Here is a 17884-nt window from a genome sequence, read left to right on the forward strand (position 1 = left end):
TGACTTGTAGTGCATTTGCAGTTCATCCTTCCAGGAAGGACTGTTAACCAAGCTTTCTATTTACAGGTTCTGAAAGGATTGGGTAAGAGTGTTTATTTATAAAAAGGCCTGATTTGTGGCAGACAAGGGACTGGTTTTGCCACCATGTCAATGCACCTACTCACACAGCCATCTCAGTGCGCCAGGTTTTGGCAAAAAACAGCATGCCTCTCTTGCCCCAAGCACTTTGCTCACCTGATCTTGCTCTGTGCCACTTCTTTTTGTTTCTGTGAATGAACAACTCAGAAGAGGTGAAGAAAAAATGATGGTGATGTTGTCAGTCATCCAAACAGGTGACTTTCAGAAATGTTTCCAAGAAAGAATTGCAGATTTGAAAAATATATTCAGTGTAATCGAGAGTACTTTGAAAGTGGTTGTTTAATTTAAAAAAATTAAATAAAAAGCTTTGAAAACAATCCGTGTTTTTTTTGGTGGGGGGGCTATCTCCTTGTACAATAGTTCAAAGTAGGATTTACCCCAGAGTACAGGTGGGTTTAACATCAGAAAACCAATTAATATAGTACACCAGATTAGTAGAACAAAGAACCCAAACCACGTGGTTTTCTCAAAACAGAAAAAGCACATAACAAAATTCAGTACACATTCATGGTGAAATATAGACAAAAACCTCCCAGAAAACAACAAACATTACCTCCATAAAATACTGTGAAATTACTATTCTAATCCTGTACAGATTGAAAGACTTCAAACAAAATTCAAACTCACTGTCATCCAGTCAATTCCAACTCACAGCAGACCCTGCATGACAGAACTCACCTCTGAGCTTCTAAGATGGCAAATCTTTTTTTTTTAATGTTTTATTAGGGGCTCATACAACTCTTATCACAATCATACATACATCAACTGTGTAAAGCACATCTGTACATTCTTTTCCCTCATCATTTTCAAAGCATTTGCTCTCCACTTAAGCCCCTGGCATCAGGTTTTTTTTTCCCCTCCTTCCCCGCTACCCCCTCCCTCATGAATCCTTAATAATTTACGAATTATTATTTTGTCATATCTTTCCCTGTTCAACGTCTCCCTTCACCCCCTTTTCTGTTGTCTGTCCCCCAGGGAGGAGGTCACATGTAGATCCTTGTAACCGGTTCCCTCTTTCCAACCCACTCACCCTCTACCCTCCAAATAACGCCCCTCACACCCCTTGTCCTGAAGGTATCATCCGTCCTGGATTCCCTGTGCCTCCAGCTCTTATCTGCACCAGTGTACAACCTCTGCTCTATCCAGACTTGCAAGGTAGAATTCGGATCATGGTAGTTGGGGGGCAGGGGAGGAAGCATTTAGGAACTGGAGGAAAGCTGTATTCTTCATCATTGCTACATCACACCCTGACTGACTCATCTCCTCCCAGAGACCCCTCTGCAAGGGGATCTCCAGTGGCCGACAAATGGGCTTTGGGTCTCCACTCTGCACTTCCCCTCCCCATTCACTATAGTAAGATTTTTTTGTTCTGATGATACCTTATACCTGATCCCTTCGACACCTCGCAATCGCACAGGCTGGTGTGCTTCTTCCATGTGGGCCTTGCTTCTGAGCTAAATGGCCACTTGTTTACCTTCAAGCCTCCAAGACCCCAGACACTATACCTTTTGATAGCCGGGTAGCATCAGTTTGACAGGAGTAGAAAGCCTCATCGTTCTCCCATGGAGAAGCTGGTGGTTTTGAACTATTGCAGCTCAATTTGTAACCCCCTCTATGCCACAGGGATCCTCAAAAGCACTGGAAACCCTACATGGGTAGCTGTGGATCAGAATGGACTCAGTGGATGTGTTACTCGTTGCTATGGGCACCTTCTGTTGTATATAAGGAGCTCTGGTGGTGCAATGATTAGCTTGGGGCTGCTGACCACAGGCTGATGGGAGAAAGATGAAGCTCTATGCGGCTTTAGATTTATGGTCTTAAAAGCCCTATGGAGTCGTGATACTCTGTCCTATAGAGTGGCTAAGAGTCTGAGTCAACTCAGTGGTATTGGGTCAATATATAGCCAAAAAGACATCGTTTAAACTCCACCCCTGCTCTACCAAGTCAAAATGAATTCTCTTTGTGAAGCTTAAGAAACAAAACAGGTTTCAAATTAAGATTTTTCTCAAATGTGAGCTTGTTATATATTCGTAGCACATATACAGTCGAACAGGTCACACAGTTCATGACTACCTGTATCTTCCAGCTCAGAGGGTAGCAATGGAAACATAAACACAACCTTTGAGCGAGGGAAGAGATTCTGCAGCAAGACTACATACAACAGTAGTTGTGTGACATGAGCAAGTTGCTTAATAATATTTCATTTCTGACCTTAAAAATTGGAGATTAGTAAAAGTAGTACCTACCTCTCTCACCAAGTTGCTATGTAGACTAAATGAGATTACCTATAACAAGTGCATAGAAAATGTTTGGCATGAACTAAGTGCTTAAAATAAATGTAATTTTTATGATTCATTGTTTACTTAAGGGAACTATAAAAATTTCATATCCTAAACAATGTCCTGCTAAAACAAAATTTAAATAGTTAAAAATATTTTTTAAATGTAAAAAAATCCTATTATTGACTAGTGGGTTAAATATGTAAACCATAAATATTTATTGTGGTTGAGGAATTTATTTACCATAAGTACTGGTGTGTAAGCAGAGTTTTTCAGCAAATTTTTAATGCAGTTTTGAGGTAAAATTAGGTGCCGCGGTTGATATTCGGGTCGGCTAATACTCGAATATATATACAGTAAGTAGGATAGGATTTACTGGAAAATCTTTGTCACTCAATTTTAAGAACTTAAGGATAAAGATCAGTCTACCCTTGAAAAGATGCTTTTGTGGAGGAAACAAATTTAATACAATGAGATCTGAATTTTATAAATTCAGAAATAGTCTAGTAATAAAAAGCTCGTATAAATCACAGGTATGACTGATTTGAAAAAAATCAAAGTAGAACAAATGGACATAATCACTATATAAAACTTAATTTAATAATCCTTAATGATTTGGTAGTCCCTTTAAGACACTATAGTTCTCCCTAAGTAATCATTATCAACAATGAAATATAGATACACAGTCTAAGTAAAAACACATTCTGCTCGAGAAGAGGGCAAGCACACTTCAGAAGAGATTTTACTGGAACTTTCAGAATGGTGAACGAGGCAGGCACACTACACAAACCTTCTAGACCAAAGAAGCCAGAGACCAACCAATGTAGATGATAATCCAGGAGAGGATAAACAGATTGTATACCACCTAGGAAAAGAAAGTGAATAAAATTAATGCCTGAATAAAATTAAGGCAGAAATAGTGAACTCTGAGCTTCCTGAAGTGGCGTGGCTCTCTTGAACTTTATGAAGTAGTGTTTTATCCACATAGTGCCTGGCACTCTGGTGGCTAGAGGAAAAAAAATGGGGTTCTCTGTTATTCATCCTTCTGGGGACCAGAAACATGGCCAGTTCTCACTCTTGAGATAGTGGCACTCTCCCTGCATAGCTCCTGAGGTAGGAGCCACACCCTTGTGGATTGCGCACTGGTGCTTGAAAACCCCCAGCAGACCACACAGTGCTGGATCACTGGTGAATCGCCACCACCCCATCTACAAGGGGTGGGAACTATAACCAAAACCCTGTCCCCAGGTGCCTTCTGTGTCTGAAAGACTACCTTCGAGGAATGGGACAAGCACTCTGACCTCAGTCAGTATCTGAGAGAGCCCTACTTGTAAGTCAGGAGCCCTCCTGCAGCCACACCTAGTAGGCAAAGGCTACCACCCACTCCTGTACCACCTGATCACTGATAGGAAGCCAAAAACCGTCTAACTGGCCCTCAAATGTACGATATAAACAGCAGTGCATATACATTCTCTAGTACACCTACCAGCAGACAGGTGGTAAGTGACTAAGGAAGTAGCAACATACCATGAAAGACCCCAGAACACACAGGCCACCAGGAACGCTATCATCTAGGCCCACTGTACCATCACCACCTACTGCACCATTTACTGTTGAGCTACCAAAAAGGTATAATCCTTAAAGGTAAGCCGCTCCCCACCCAACCCCGGCATTGTCTATTTCCCCTTCCTTTATAAAATTTGTCTCCGCTTTCCATTTTCTTCTTTCTCCTTCCTCTCATTCCTTTTTAAATGTTTTCTTTGTCATTCCACATCTGCCCAGCTTTGTAATGCTATCGTCCTTTTTCTCCACCTTTGTTTCGACGTCCCTTTCCTTTGTTGTTCTTGCTCTTGGAAGGCATCTACTGAGATACATAGGTGCAAAAAATTGTTTGTCCTTGCTGTTGTTTACCAGCCTTTCTTTGCAACTACATACTTTATTTTTGTGGTTGATTTTCTCTTGTGCTTTAAAAAATCTTATCCCACCCAAGAGACAGCAACTGTATTAACATGGCTCTGTTGCACCTGTACCTCCTGCAGCCACACCTACTAGGCAAAGGACACCATCCACTTCTGTAATACCTGATCATTGATAGGCAGCCAAAAATATCAGTCCAATTGTCCCTCAACTGTGTTATATAAACAGCAAGCAAAGAAGTAAATACACATTCCTTAGTATACCTACCGGCTACCAGCAGACAGGTGTTAAGTGGATAACAAATTACCAACATAATACCATGAATTAAATGTCAACACATCAGCACCATAATGCCTCACAGACAAGAGATAAAGTTCACAAGAAGAAACCAGAGTGACCCCTAAAATTGACCAATATACAGATTCAGAAGAAGTTTCTCAGAAATAGAAGGCATTGGAACTATCAGAGAAAAAAAAAGATTTTAAAAAATCAAAGTAACATTTTAACAAAGACAGAGGAACATCAACAAGGCCACAGGCAAAATAAAGGAAACACAGGGGGGGGGGGCACTTCAGAATTCAGGATAATAGTGTAATAAAAATCTTTATAAATTTGAAATAATACCCCCCAAAAAACCACCCCCAAATAACAGTAAACAGGAATCCAGAAGATTAATACCATTTCAGAAATTGATTGATGCATTGAAAGAACTAAGGAGTGAAAATAAACCAAAAGAAGGCAAATTAGTGAGCTATAAAACAATTCTTTCAAAACATGCTAGAAGCAGATTGATTCCAGCAAGATTGTGACAGAGTAACACACATCAGAGGGACTGCAAACATCAGCACAGAAGAGCCACTGAGAGGGAAACTCTTCTTCCAGGTCACAAGAGCATCAAGAGGAGACTATGATCCACTAGGATTTGAAGAGCTTGTGGGCATTTGGCTTACCACTGCAAAGGCCAGTCGGGACTTAGTTTTAGCTCCACCACAGTCACGGCCCATGCCAGGCTACCCCGGCCGGACCAAGGGCTTTACTTCAACACTGCCACAGCTGCTACCACCTTGGGGCAGTGTTTAAACCCCTCCACCCCCACGGTCTAGTGATTGGGGCTCAGCTATTTTTTTCCTTTTTTCTCTCTCATCTTTCCCGCCAGTCACAGCTGGCTATTTTTTTTCTAGTTTTTTTAATTTGGGGTTTTCCTCTTTCCTTTCATAAGCCGCTGCCAGTCTCCAGGGTGCTCCCCTACACCTAGGGTTACTCCACCTGAACTCAACATGTCTGTTGAAATTTCCAAAGACCTCAACATGGCTGGTGGTACGTCCTTCTCCCTATCCCCTACCCCCTCCCAGGGGCTACTCCCACCCTCTGCAGCGCTTCAAGCCACCTAAGGCGGCGGCTTTGCCCACCCTACACACACTCTTGCAGCCTAGGGAAATTCCACTGGCTTTCATTGATACTATACACCGCAATAGGCATTCCCACCTAAGCCCCGTGGCACTCCAAACCACAGCAGGCACCACCACACACCCTCTGAAGGGCTTCAAGCCACCGTGGGCCACCCACCACAGCTTCCTGTGTCATCATCCAGTGAAATGCCATCCTCACGGCCCGCAACTGCTCAACCAACCAGCATCCCCCAAGGGGGCCACCCAGTTGGCCCTCCAAATAAAGAATACTGGGTTGGCTAAAGAGAAAGTAAAACCACAGTGGGAAGAGGTAGCCCAACCTACCAGCAAAGTTAGCTACCGGCAGTCTGCAGAATTCCTCTGAGTCTCCCAAAGAAAGAGTCCGATAATGTTCAACTTTCTGGAAAACAGAGCTGAGCTCCGCTAAAACAACACACAGACAGAAATCAGCCCCAACAATCTCAATGGAAAAAACAAACAAACAGGAGAAACTAAAGGCAAAGTTGGAAGAAGTCGTGAACCTAATGACATGCATAAAAGAAGCAGACATTTATCTACCACAGAAAGAAATCTTCACAATGCGACTTGGAGTCATACAGGATATAAGGGAAGCAGTAAAGAAAAACGATGAAACAATAGAGGAGATAAAAGTCATGCACCAAAAGGAAATACAAGAGTTAATGGACAAACACCAATGGGAAATACAAGAGATAAGAGGTGAAGTAACAAAAGCAAATAAAGTTAACAGACATCACTGACAGACTAGAAGAAGCAGAGAACCATATCAGAGACCTTAAGGACAACCAGGCAGACTTCAACATATAGGAAGACAGTCAAACAAATTAATCAAAGAAGCTGAGGAAAACCTAAGAACAATGTCTGAAACCATGAAGAAGAACAAAGTTCGATTAATTGGATTACCAGAACAACATACAGCCAAGAAGTCAACTACAAAAATAGCAAGGGAATTCCTGGAAGAGAACATCCCCAACTTAAGAATTAGGCAATAATTCAGGAAGCATAAAGGAACCCTGCTACACTGAATCCCAGGAGAAACCAAGGCACAGAATAGTTAAACTATAAAACTTTGAGGAAAAGAAGAAAATCATAAGAGCAGCGAGAAAAAAAGGAGGGATTCACCAATAATGTTACACAGAACATGCTTTCCAGACAAGGAAAATCTCAAAGATGTTAAAAGAAACCCAGCTCTACAAAAATTCTTATCAACCCATGGTGATCAGAATAACATACACTGAGCACAAATAGGAGACCACCACATAGAGCAATGGCATCCAGAGGTCAACACATCAAAAACAGGCCGACATATTAGCTCAATGTTGAAAAGGCAAGAATGAACATCCCTGCATACACACACATAACACAATGATAAGAAGGGAGGTGGGTAAATATCCAACACAAAAGGTACATGATACCAGAGTCCACAGATGGATGTAATAATTCTGAATGTCAATGGACTGAACTCATCCATTAAAAGACAGAGACTAGAAGGCTGGGTTAGAAATCATAACCCATCGATCTGTTGTCTAAAAGATACACATCTCAAGCTCACAGAAAAAAATAGGCTGAAAATTAAAGGCAAGCAAACAGCAATTCAAAGAAAGCAGGGTTGTGATCCTGTCTCTGACAAACTAATCTTAAGGTGCAAACCATAATAAGAAACAAGGAGGGGCACTAAATAGTGATAGAAGGAAAAGTAGAGCAAGAACATATGAGCATAATAAATATATACGCTCCCAGCAAGAGACCTGTAAAATTCATCAACCAAATGCTCCAAAAGATAAAAAAAAGAAACCAGAGGCTCAACCATCATAGTAGGTGACTTTAATACACTTCTCTCCAAGAAAGATAGACCACAGGGGAAAAAGCTTATTTAACAAGGAAGCTACAGAACTGAACTCTACAATTGGCCTCAGATATTTTTAGAGCTCCTCACCCAAATGCAAAAAAGTTCATATTCTTTTCAAGTGCGCATAGCACATACTCGAAGACAGACCACATGATGACAAAAAGAAAATACAGTAATAAAAATCAAGGCAGAGATTAACGATCGGGACACAAGAAAGCAATGCAAGAAATGCAGCAAAAAGCTGGTTCTTTGAAAGAATTAATAGTATTGTTAGACCATTGGCAAACACAACCAAAGAAAGAAAGGAACAAACATCAATAGCCAGGATAAGGAATGAAGCAGGGGAAATTACAATGCACCCTAATGAAAATAAGAGGTTAATTACACAGTACCACAAAGGCCTGCACTCAACAATAGAAGAAAAAGATAAGGTTATCCAGGGACTACCAACTAAAAAATCCTCTGGCCCACAGTTTCACAGGAGAAATTCAGCAAGTATTCAAGGAGTAACTGACACCAATCTTACGCAAACTCTTCCAGAGCATAGAAAGGGACGGCAAACTCTATGAATGACGTATAATACTGATACCTAAAGTCAGCAAGGAGATCATAACAATTGATCAATATCTCTAATGTACACCAAAGCAAAAATCCTTAACAAAATATTAGTCACTAGAATACAAAAGTATATAAAATGAATAATTCATTGTGACCAAGTGGGATTCATTCCAGGAATGCAGGGATGGTTTAACATCTGAATGTCCATCAACATTATTTGCCACATTGACAAAAAGATTAAGAACCACATAACATTGATAGATGCAGAAAAAGCATTCGACAACATACAGCACCCATTCCTGTTTAAGACACTCAGGAAGACAGGGTTGGAAGGAAAAGTCCTCAATATAATACAAGCCATATATGAAAAACCAACAGCCAATATAGTAGTCAATGGAGAAAAGATTAAACCATTCCAACTGAAAAAGAGGACCAGACAACGATGCCCATTGCCCCCTCTTTTATTCAACATCATACTGGAAGTCCTAGCTAACAATAGAAGGCAAAGGAAAGACAATAAAGGAATTCATATGGGTAAAGAGAAGGTGAAACTGTCATTATTCACAGATTATGACTTTATATATTGAAAACGCCAAGAGGCTCACAAGAGCAGTGCTGGAAGTGATAGAGGAATATGGGAGAGTGGCAGGACACAAGATCAACAAAGAAAAGTCTGTTGGATTACAATATACACCGGACAAGAACACAGAAGAGCTCAAACAAGGTAGTAAGCAAAACTGAAGTATCTAAGGATATACCTAACCAGAAAACCAAAAATTTTATTCAAGGAAATCTACAAAACACTATTATAAGAAACCACATGTGAAGTCCACAAATGGAAGAATATCCCATGCTCGTGGATCAAAAGACTCAATATAGTTAGGAGGTCAATCCTACCCAAGGCACTATGTAAATTTAACACTATCCTGATACACATGCTAACATCTTTTTTCAAGGAATTAAAAAAATATTAACTTCATATGGAGAGGAAAGGAGTCCAGAAGTAGCAGAGAACTCCTCAAGAAGGACAAAGTAGGAGGGTTTTCTTTACCAGACTTTAACACCTATTATACAGCCAGTGGTCAGAACTGTGGTGTTAGTATGACAGATACTCAGATCAATGGGAAAAAATAGAAAATCCAGAAATGAAAACATCAGCACACAGACAAATGATCTTCAATAAGGACCCCAAAAATATCAATTGGGAATTGGCCACCCTCTTCAACAAATGATGCTGGGGGGTGGGGGGGGGAGGGATGGATATCTACCTGTAGAAAAATGATGGAAGACCCTCACTTCATTCCATACACAATAATACAGTTGAGGTGGATCACAGACCTCAAAGTAAACTCCCAAACTGTTAGGGCCATCAAGGAGGGAATTGGGACAAACCTAAGAACTTTGACTCAGGGAATGCACAGGCTATCAGAAATAGGGAACGACACAAGCACAGAATAGGCACAAATGGACAAGTGGGATACTGAAAATAACACACCTGTGCACATCAAAAGACTTCATCATGAAAATAATGAGAGCCCACAGACTGGGGGAAAAAACAATTGCCAAACAAGAATCCTATAACAAGCAAAACTGTCCCTAAATTATAACAGTGAAATTAGAATATTTTCAGAGAAACTGACTGGAAGGAAAGCCAACCTAACTTTACAAGAAATACTGAGGAGTTTCTTTGGGTAGAGAACCAACAACAGTAGAAAACCACCTGAGATTAACATACACACACTACACACAGAAGTCAATCCAGATATAAAAGTATCCAACATTAATCTACAAGACTGAAAAAAGAGAGGTAAATATCAACTTGTAATGAAGATAATTACAACTTAGAGAAAATAGTGTAGCTATGAAACTTTCACACAATGAAATTCAGAAACACCAATTTTCTCAAGATATATATTTTAATTAAGAAGTAAATTGTAATTTTTTAAAAAGTGATAAATGCTCATCAAAATAAACAGAAAATATAAAAAACAGCATAGGAAATTACTGGGCAGGGAGGGAGGTTAAAGAGGAGCAGCAACACAACAAAACCATACACGCATACCAAAATGACAGAAATAATTTAATACCTGTTGGTCACAACAGAACCAACTGAAGTAAAATATATAATGAAAAAATACTATGAAGAACTGTACCCCAACGAATTTGAAAGCCTAAAAAATTGACAATATTCTAAAAACATACTACCTAAACCATAAATTAACCAGAACAAAGCGTAATCTAAACAGACCCACTAACAACAAAAATAAATTGAATAAGTCATAAAAGAACTCCCAATATCAAAAAGGTTGGACTCAGATGCTTTACTCCTGAATCAAACCACATTCAGAAGCGCTGGCATCAATTTTACCCAAAGCATCCCACAGTACAGAAAAGAAACGGAAACTTTGGAATTCATTTCATGAAGTAAGGTTATCCCTGATAACAAAACCAGGCAGAGAAATCACTAAAAAAGATTACAGACCAATATCCATAATGAACATAATACATGTAAAAAATCTCAACAAAACCCGAGCTAATAGAATCCAACAATATATATAACTAATCATGTATGTAAGACAAACAGGTATGCAAGAAGAGATCAACATTAGTTAAGCAACCAATGTAATATTCAATAATTCCTCTGCTTGATATATATGTAGAGAAATAAGACACACAACAGATACATATATTCATCCCACATTTATCGTAGCACTATTCACAACAGCAAAAAGATAGCAACAACTTAACTGCCCATCAGCAGAAGAATGCATAAACAAACTTTGGTATGTATACATATACAGAAAAGAATGATGCATCTTGAATAAGGATGAATCTGTGAAACACTTTGTAACATGGATGAACCTAGAGGACATTATGGTGTGTGGTATTAGTTAATCACAAAAAGACAAATATTTTTTGAGAAACAAGGAAACAATCAGTTAAATGGACAATGCATATATCATTCTCCACAAGCCCACTACAAGAACTAGAGTGTTTACAATCTACAACCAACTGTTCTGACAAGGATCATGCCTCGATAGTGTGGAAGAAAAATGTAAAACAAAACTCAAAATTATACAATAGGCCAGGCTTATTAATCAAATTGCCTAACAGGACTCTCAAAACCATGACGACCCTTAGTCACCGTCAGGTCTGAACCCTCAGGCCTGTATTGGAATTATCAACCATTTCAGATCATTTACTCAAGAAGGGGTGGTTAGAATAGGAAGAGTGGAAACAGGAAGTAAAGCGGGAGAATGGACGGTACTTTGAGAAGAAAACGGACAAGTTGAAAGAATGTGTATACACTGATGAATGCAAAATGTGCTCTGTAAACTTTCATCTAAATCACAAAAAGTGGTCAAGTTTACGCTTTTCAAGAAAGTATAGTACAGATGGCCAGCCCTTCAATCCTACTTCTAGAAATCTATCCTGATGATGAAGCTACAAAACACAAAATGAGTGTATACAAGGTTATTATTTAAAATTGCAAAATGTTAAAAGCCTAAATGTTCATACAAATAACGGTAGTTAAATAAAAAAAGTCACATCTAGACATCCATACCTCTGTTCTAAAAAGAGTAAGGTCTCTGAACTGACAATGGAGTGACTTGAAGGACATATTTATTCCGTAAAAAACAAAATACAATTTAATATCTACTGTATGTCAGAAAGGAATACAAAAAAACAGAGCTGTTATTTGTGGGAGAAGAAAACACAGCAAGGTTAAACCAGAAATTAAGAAAATATATACCAAATATGGTCACATCGCCTGAGGAGGCTCTGTAAAAATTCCTCCAACCAAAACTTTCAAAACATGAGACGAGCATCACGAACCCGAGTTACAAACCTCCCCACAATAGAAACGCCTACCAATTACACTTTGCAATTGCAATATGGTGTTCCAAGAGGAATCGCTTTTTATAGCCTAGGATTCTGTGCTCCCCATTCTAGGATGCCTGCAGAGCTGCCCCTCCCCCAGCACTATGGACCTAACTAAAACCATGGAGGACATCAGAATTCTCCAACATTCTATGGCGGGGGTGGGGGGGTGTGAGTTCAGAATGGGGAGGGCAAACGTGATTGTGCTCCAGGAGGAAGATTCAGAACCAACACCCTAAGGTTGAAAGAGTCACAGCCCCACTCACTGAATTCTGGGTAGACGGGAGACTCTAACCTGCTCGAAGTGGGAACTCTCAGGAATGAGCTGTGGTGATGCTTCTCCAGAATACCAAGGGAGGGGAGGCAGTGCCGAGGAGTGCTAAACTAGATAGACTGGCATCAGGGGAAAATTAGCACAGGAGAGACTGAACGTCATCTCTTCACAGACCCATCATCTGCCTGTCAGCTCACACCAAGAGAAGAGTAATAGAGAGGCTAGGCCCAACTCTGATATTCAGAGTCAATGATTAGAGTTCAGGTAGGTAAGCAGTGTCTTGGATGGATATTCCCTTCTTTTCCCTTTTGTGTCCTTTGTATTGACTATACTCCCTGAAAACTTGGGAACTGACCTTGAGACTGGAAGCTTGACAGGTCAGAATTTAACTGTTTCCTGCCATCAGACCTGGCTTGGAATAGGCTTGTGCCAAAGGACCTAGCCCCTCCTTGACTCTTCATGATGTTCAATGGGTGTACAGAAAGTGCTTTTCAGCACAGAGACAAATACAACAAGACTATAGGTCAGAGGCAGCAACCAATCATGCAAAACCAAGGGAAAACAGCTCAAAAGAGTGGAATACACAGAGATGTGGATTCAGAAGATTTAGACCTTCCGATAAGGGACTTTCAGAGAATGATCTCAGCTACTTTGAATGGTGGAAAATTTTTGACAGAAATACAGGGGGGGAAAAATAGAGTAGAGGAGATTAGGGAAGCACTACAAGAACAATTACACGAAATAAATGAACAACTGGAAATAACTAAACAACCCAAAGAGAAATTCAAGTGGCAAAGACTATCTTAAAACTGGATGACAATTTGAAAGAACAAAACAGAATAAATGAAACAATGGAAACATGAACAGAGATATCAAAGACAAATATCTTGAGACAAAATTATTTTAAAAGACAAATATGGCTGGAGAAAAACAAAGAATTCTATGGGACATGATCCAAAACCTCATTTGTTTGATAAATCAAAATAAGAAAAATTAACTGCAGAGAAAGAGCTGAATTAGTATTAAAAGAGAACTGTAACGTTATGACAAAACGGAAAATAAATATCCAAGAAGCCCAAAGAACAAACGAAATTGATCCCCACAAACAAATCACAACACATCGTAGTCAAATTCCCTAACATAAAAGAATTCCGAGACAACACGGGAAAAAAATAATCACTTAAAAGACAAATGAATTACAATATACTCATATTTTTCTATGGAAACTGTACAAGAAAGCAAAATCTTGAAAGAAAATATTGCCAACTAAGAGTCCTATAACCAGCAAAATTATCTCACAAATATTAGGGATAAATAAAATCATCTTCAGACAAGGAAAAACAAAAGAAATTTGTAAAAAAAAAAACAAGACCAGCCTTTCAAAAATTACTAAAAAGATTTTTCTGGAGAAAATAAACAATAGACAGCGGCCTAAAACCACCATGTAAGACTTTATACAGAAAACATCCTACTTAAGGAATAAAGTGGAACAAAATCACACAAATCAAACTAAGGAACCACAGATAACCTTTCACAATGAACACACAAAAAAAACTTAATAGAGGAAACAATATATAAGAAACAGTAAACTGGAGATGATAGTAAGTCACTTGCAGAAGACACTTAAACTTGGGGGAAAGCAATAAAAAACAATGAACCTCAAGGAAAACATTAGAACTTTTCAAAAGAGAAAAATCATAAAACCCTGTTAGAGAGTAAGACAAAAATTTAAAAAATATTAATAAGAAAAATCCATAAACAAAAGAATGCAGTACAGAAAACTATGAACGAAGAAACCAACACACACACACACGTGTGTTTAATAAAATAGAGCATTAAAACTATATCAATAACTGAATGTGAATGGATTAAATTCAGTTTAAGAGACAGAAACTAACAGAATGGATAAGAAAGCATGAGTCATTAAAAATGTTGTTACAAGAAACACACTGATATAAAAATAAAAACATTAAAAATCAAAGGATGGGGAAAAAATCTATCAAGCTAATGGTAGTCAAAGAAAGTAGGAAGAGCAGTATTAATTTCAAACAAAAGTTATCAAAGTAAAAGCCATAATGAATAAAGAATGGCATTATGAGTTACAACTGAAAAGACATAGCTATAAAAAACAATTATGCATCCAATGAAAGAAGCTCAAAATACATTCCTCAAACCCTTATACAATCAAAGAGACAAGTAAGATCACAATACGGTAATACTAGGTGACTTTAATACATCACTTTCTTACAAAGACAAATCAAGTAGAAAGAAATCAACAGATACAAAACAGCTGAACAAAACAATATTTTCTTTTCTAGGGCATATAGTACATTTCAGAATAGTTCATATTGGGCCATAAAACAAGCATTAATTTTTAAAACATCAATATACTATGAATAATTTTTACAGATCACATTGCTGTAAAAATCAACCCTAGGATGATCAGTTTAAAATTAAAGTCCATAGAAACAGACCACTTCACTACAAAACTACAGGCAAAACGGATAAAGAGCACAATTTAACAAATCCTTGAACAAATGAGAATGAAAAAAAAGCAAAATCTCTGGAACACATTAAAATTAGTACTCAAGACAATTTATAGCAATAAGTGCACACAGCAAAAAGGGGGAAAAAAACCTTAACACATCCCCTAAAAAAATTACAAAATCCACAAACAAATCCTTATACAATAGAAGAGCAGAAATAAATGAACAAGAAAATAAAAAGATCAACATGACAAGAAGCTGGTTCTTTGAAAGGATCAACAAAATTGATAAACCACTGGCAAACTACACAAAAGAAAAGGAGGATAAAAGGCAAATATTATAAACAAGAAATGAAACAGGCAATAGAACCAACCAAAATACAAAGGGTAAGACTATGACAAATTACATGCCATCAAATTTGAAAACATGATAGAAATGGGTGTATTTTGAGAGATGCATTATCTACCTAAGTTAACAGACTGATGTAGGAAGCCTTAACAGACCTATAACAAAAGAAAAAATATATGTGGTCATTACAAAGTTCCCAACATCAAAAACTCCAGGCCCAGATGGTTTTACTGGGGAATTCTGCCACTCTACCAACCAGAAAAGAGTTAACATTAATCCTACACAAACTATTTTAGAAAACAGAAAATGGTAATATACTACTAACCTAATTTTACGAAGTATAAGCATGACGTCTAACTAAGCCAGGCAAAGATATCACCAGAATGAATATAGATGTACATTTTTTCAATATAATTCAATAAAACATTTTTTAAAAATCATGGTCAAGTGGGATTCATACAAGATACACAAAAACAGTTCCATATTAAATGATCAATTCAATCTGCCACATAAATGAAACAAAGGAAAAGAACCACATGACTATATCAATCTATGTATGACTATATCAATCTATGTATGACTATATCAATCTATGTATGACTATATCAATCTATGTATGACTATATCAATCTATGTATGACTATATCAATCTATGTATGACTATATCAATCTATGTATGACTATATCAATCTATGTATGACTATATCAATCTATGTAAAACTACTTGGTCAATACTTAATAAAACAGAAATAGAAGGGAAATTCTTCAACACAATTAAAGGTATATATGCAAAATCAATGACTAGCATCTCATTTTAATAGAGAGAAATTGAAATGATTCCCCTCCAAATAAGAACCAGACGGGGTTGCCCTTTATCACCACTCCTATTTAATATAGTCCTTGAAGTCTTAGAACTATGAGTTCAAAAAGATACTAGAAAGCTATCCAAATTTTCAAAGAAGCAAAGCTCTCTTACTTGAAAAGCATGTAATCCTACACATAGAAAACCCCAAAGAGTCCATAAGAAATTGCTGAACTAAGTGAAAAATTTGGCAACATACAAAAATCACCTGGATTCTTATAAATCAAAGAGGACCCCCAAAAGAAAATTAAAATAACAATACTACTTACAATAAATAACAAGTCAAAAATACTTAGAAATAAATCTAACCAGATTTATACAAAGAAAACTATGAAATACATCTACATGAAAACGAGGCTTACACAAATAGAAGAATGCCCCTTGTTCATGGATAGGAAGACTTAATATAGTGAAAATGTCAATATACCAAAAGAACTTGATAAATTCAAGGCAAATGTTTTCCATGTTATACATGACTCTTCAAAGAAAAGATAATCGCTAACTTCACATGGAAAGGGAAGAAACACAGGACAAACACTATTAAAAAGCAAAAACAAAATAGGAGGCCCTACACTCCCATACTTCAAAACCTATTATACAGCCACAGTCATCAAAATAGGCTAGTTCTGACAAAATAGAGGGCTGTGGCCTTCTCAACATTTAGGTATATCAAAAAATTTCATCAAGAGTCAAAAAAGAACCCAAGAATTAGGGGGGAAATATTTGGTAATGATTATCAGATAATGGGCTAATTCCAAAGTTCTATACAAACTACAACATAATAACAACACAAATGACACAGTGGGCACAGGCATGAATGGACAATTTATTGCAGATGACTTCCAAACAGCCAACAATCATTAGCTATAAGAGAAGTAAAAATTGAAACAATGCTGACACCACCTTATACTGACATATACGCTTAATAAAAATTTTTAAAGAAAATAATATATGCTGGAAAAGATGTGGTGAGATTGAAGCACTTATGCAATGCTGGTGGGATTGCAGAACTGTGGCAATTATGGAGAACAGTATGGCACGTCCTTAAACAAATGCAAATGCCTTATGATACTACAAACTCTCTACCTCAAAGATATAAAACGAAGCAAGGACAGATACATGAACACCTATGTCTGTCACATCAATTTCTATTATAGCAAACAAATGAAAATTAACTCCATCTGTGGAGAAATGGGTAAACTCTTGATGTATATAGACACACACACACACACACACACAATGGAATACTATGCATCCTTAAAAATCAATGAGGGGGTAAAAAAAGAAAGAACCACATACACAAAGGGGGTTACTGGGAGAACTACTGTTCTGGTATGCTGGGCTGTGCAATTATGTTTAATACACTTTTCTGTGTGTTACGTTCCACAAATAAAAGCGACAGAGTAACAACTTTTTTAAAGAAACCACGGAGATGGGTTATAGACACTAGGGAAGTGAAAGAAACTAGGAAAGAGAACAGGGTATCAGGAAAAGGAGAGACACTTCTAAGTGTTTTCTTACAAAACTACAACTCTTTGAACTATATTACTGTTTCACATGCCCCAGGAACAAGCCAGAGAACCCAAAATGAATTATGAATGAACTCCACCAACGACTAACCACCACAAGGGAGGAAATGGAAAAGGACAGAATCAAAGTAACGTTGGGAAGTGTTTGGACTGATGTTCAAGACTAAAGAAATGTGTGTTGCAAACGATTACTCAAGTGGTTCCAGTCCACCGAAGAGAGGCGCCTTGGCAGCAAGGCCTGGGTACCATCTACTTCTAAACACTCAGTCACAAAAATGTGTTCAAATAGTTCTATTCATGGCACACGTGGGATCACCAGTCAGATTGACTCAACA

General features: G+C 37.9%; 1 protein-coding gene across 1 annotated transcript in view; it reads right to left on the reverse strand.

Annotated features, from left to right (window-relative positions):
• Positions 1–3045: 3045 nt before the first annotated feature.
• The window catches only part of URI1 (URI1 prefoldin like chaperone), an 89943-nt gene continuing 75104 nt past the window's right edge, over positions 3046–17884 (reverse strand). Inside the window, exon 11 of the mRNA XM_075536873.1 lies at positions 3046–3282. Coding sequence (XP_075392988.1) covers positions 3211–3282 — 72 coding nt within the window. The 3' untranslated portion in view covers positions 3046–3210. The remainder of the gene's footprint in view (positions 3283–17884) is intronic.

This window comes from Tenrec ecaudatus, chromosome 18 (assembly GCF_050624435.1).
Source record: "Tenrec ecaudatus isolate mTenEca1 chromosome 18, mTenEca1.hap1, whole genome shotgun sequence".
NCBI lineage: Eukaryota > Metazoa > Chordata > Mammalia > Afrosoricida > Tenrecidae > Tenrec > Tenrec ecaudatus.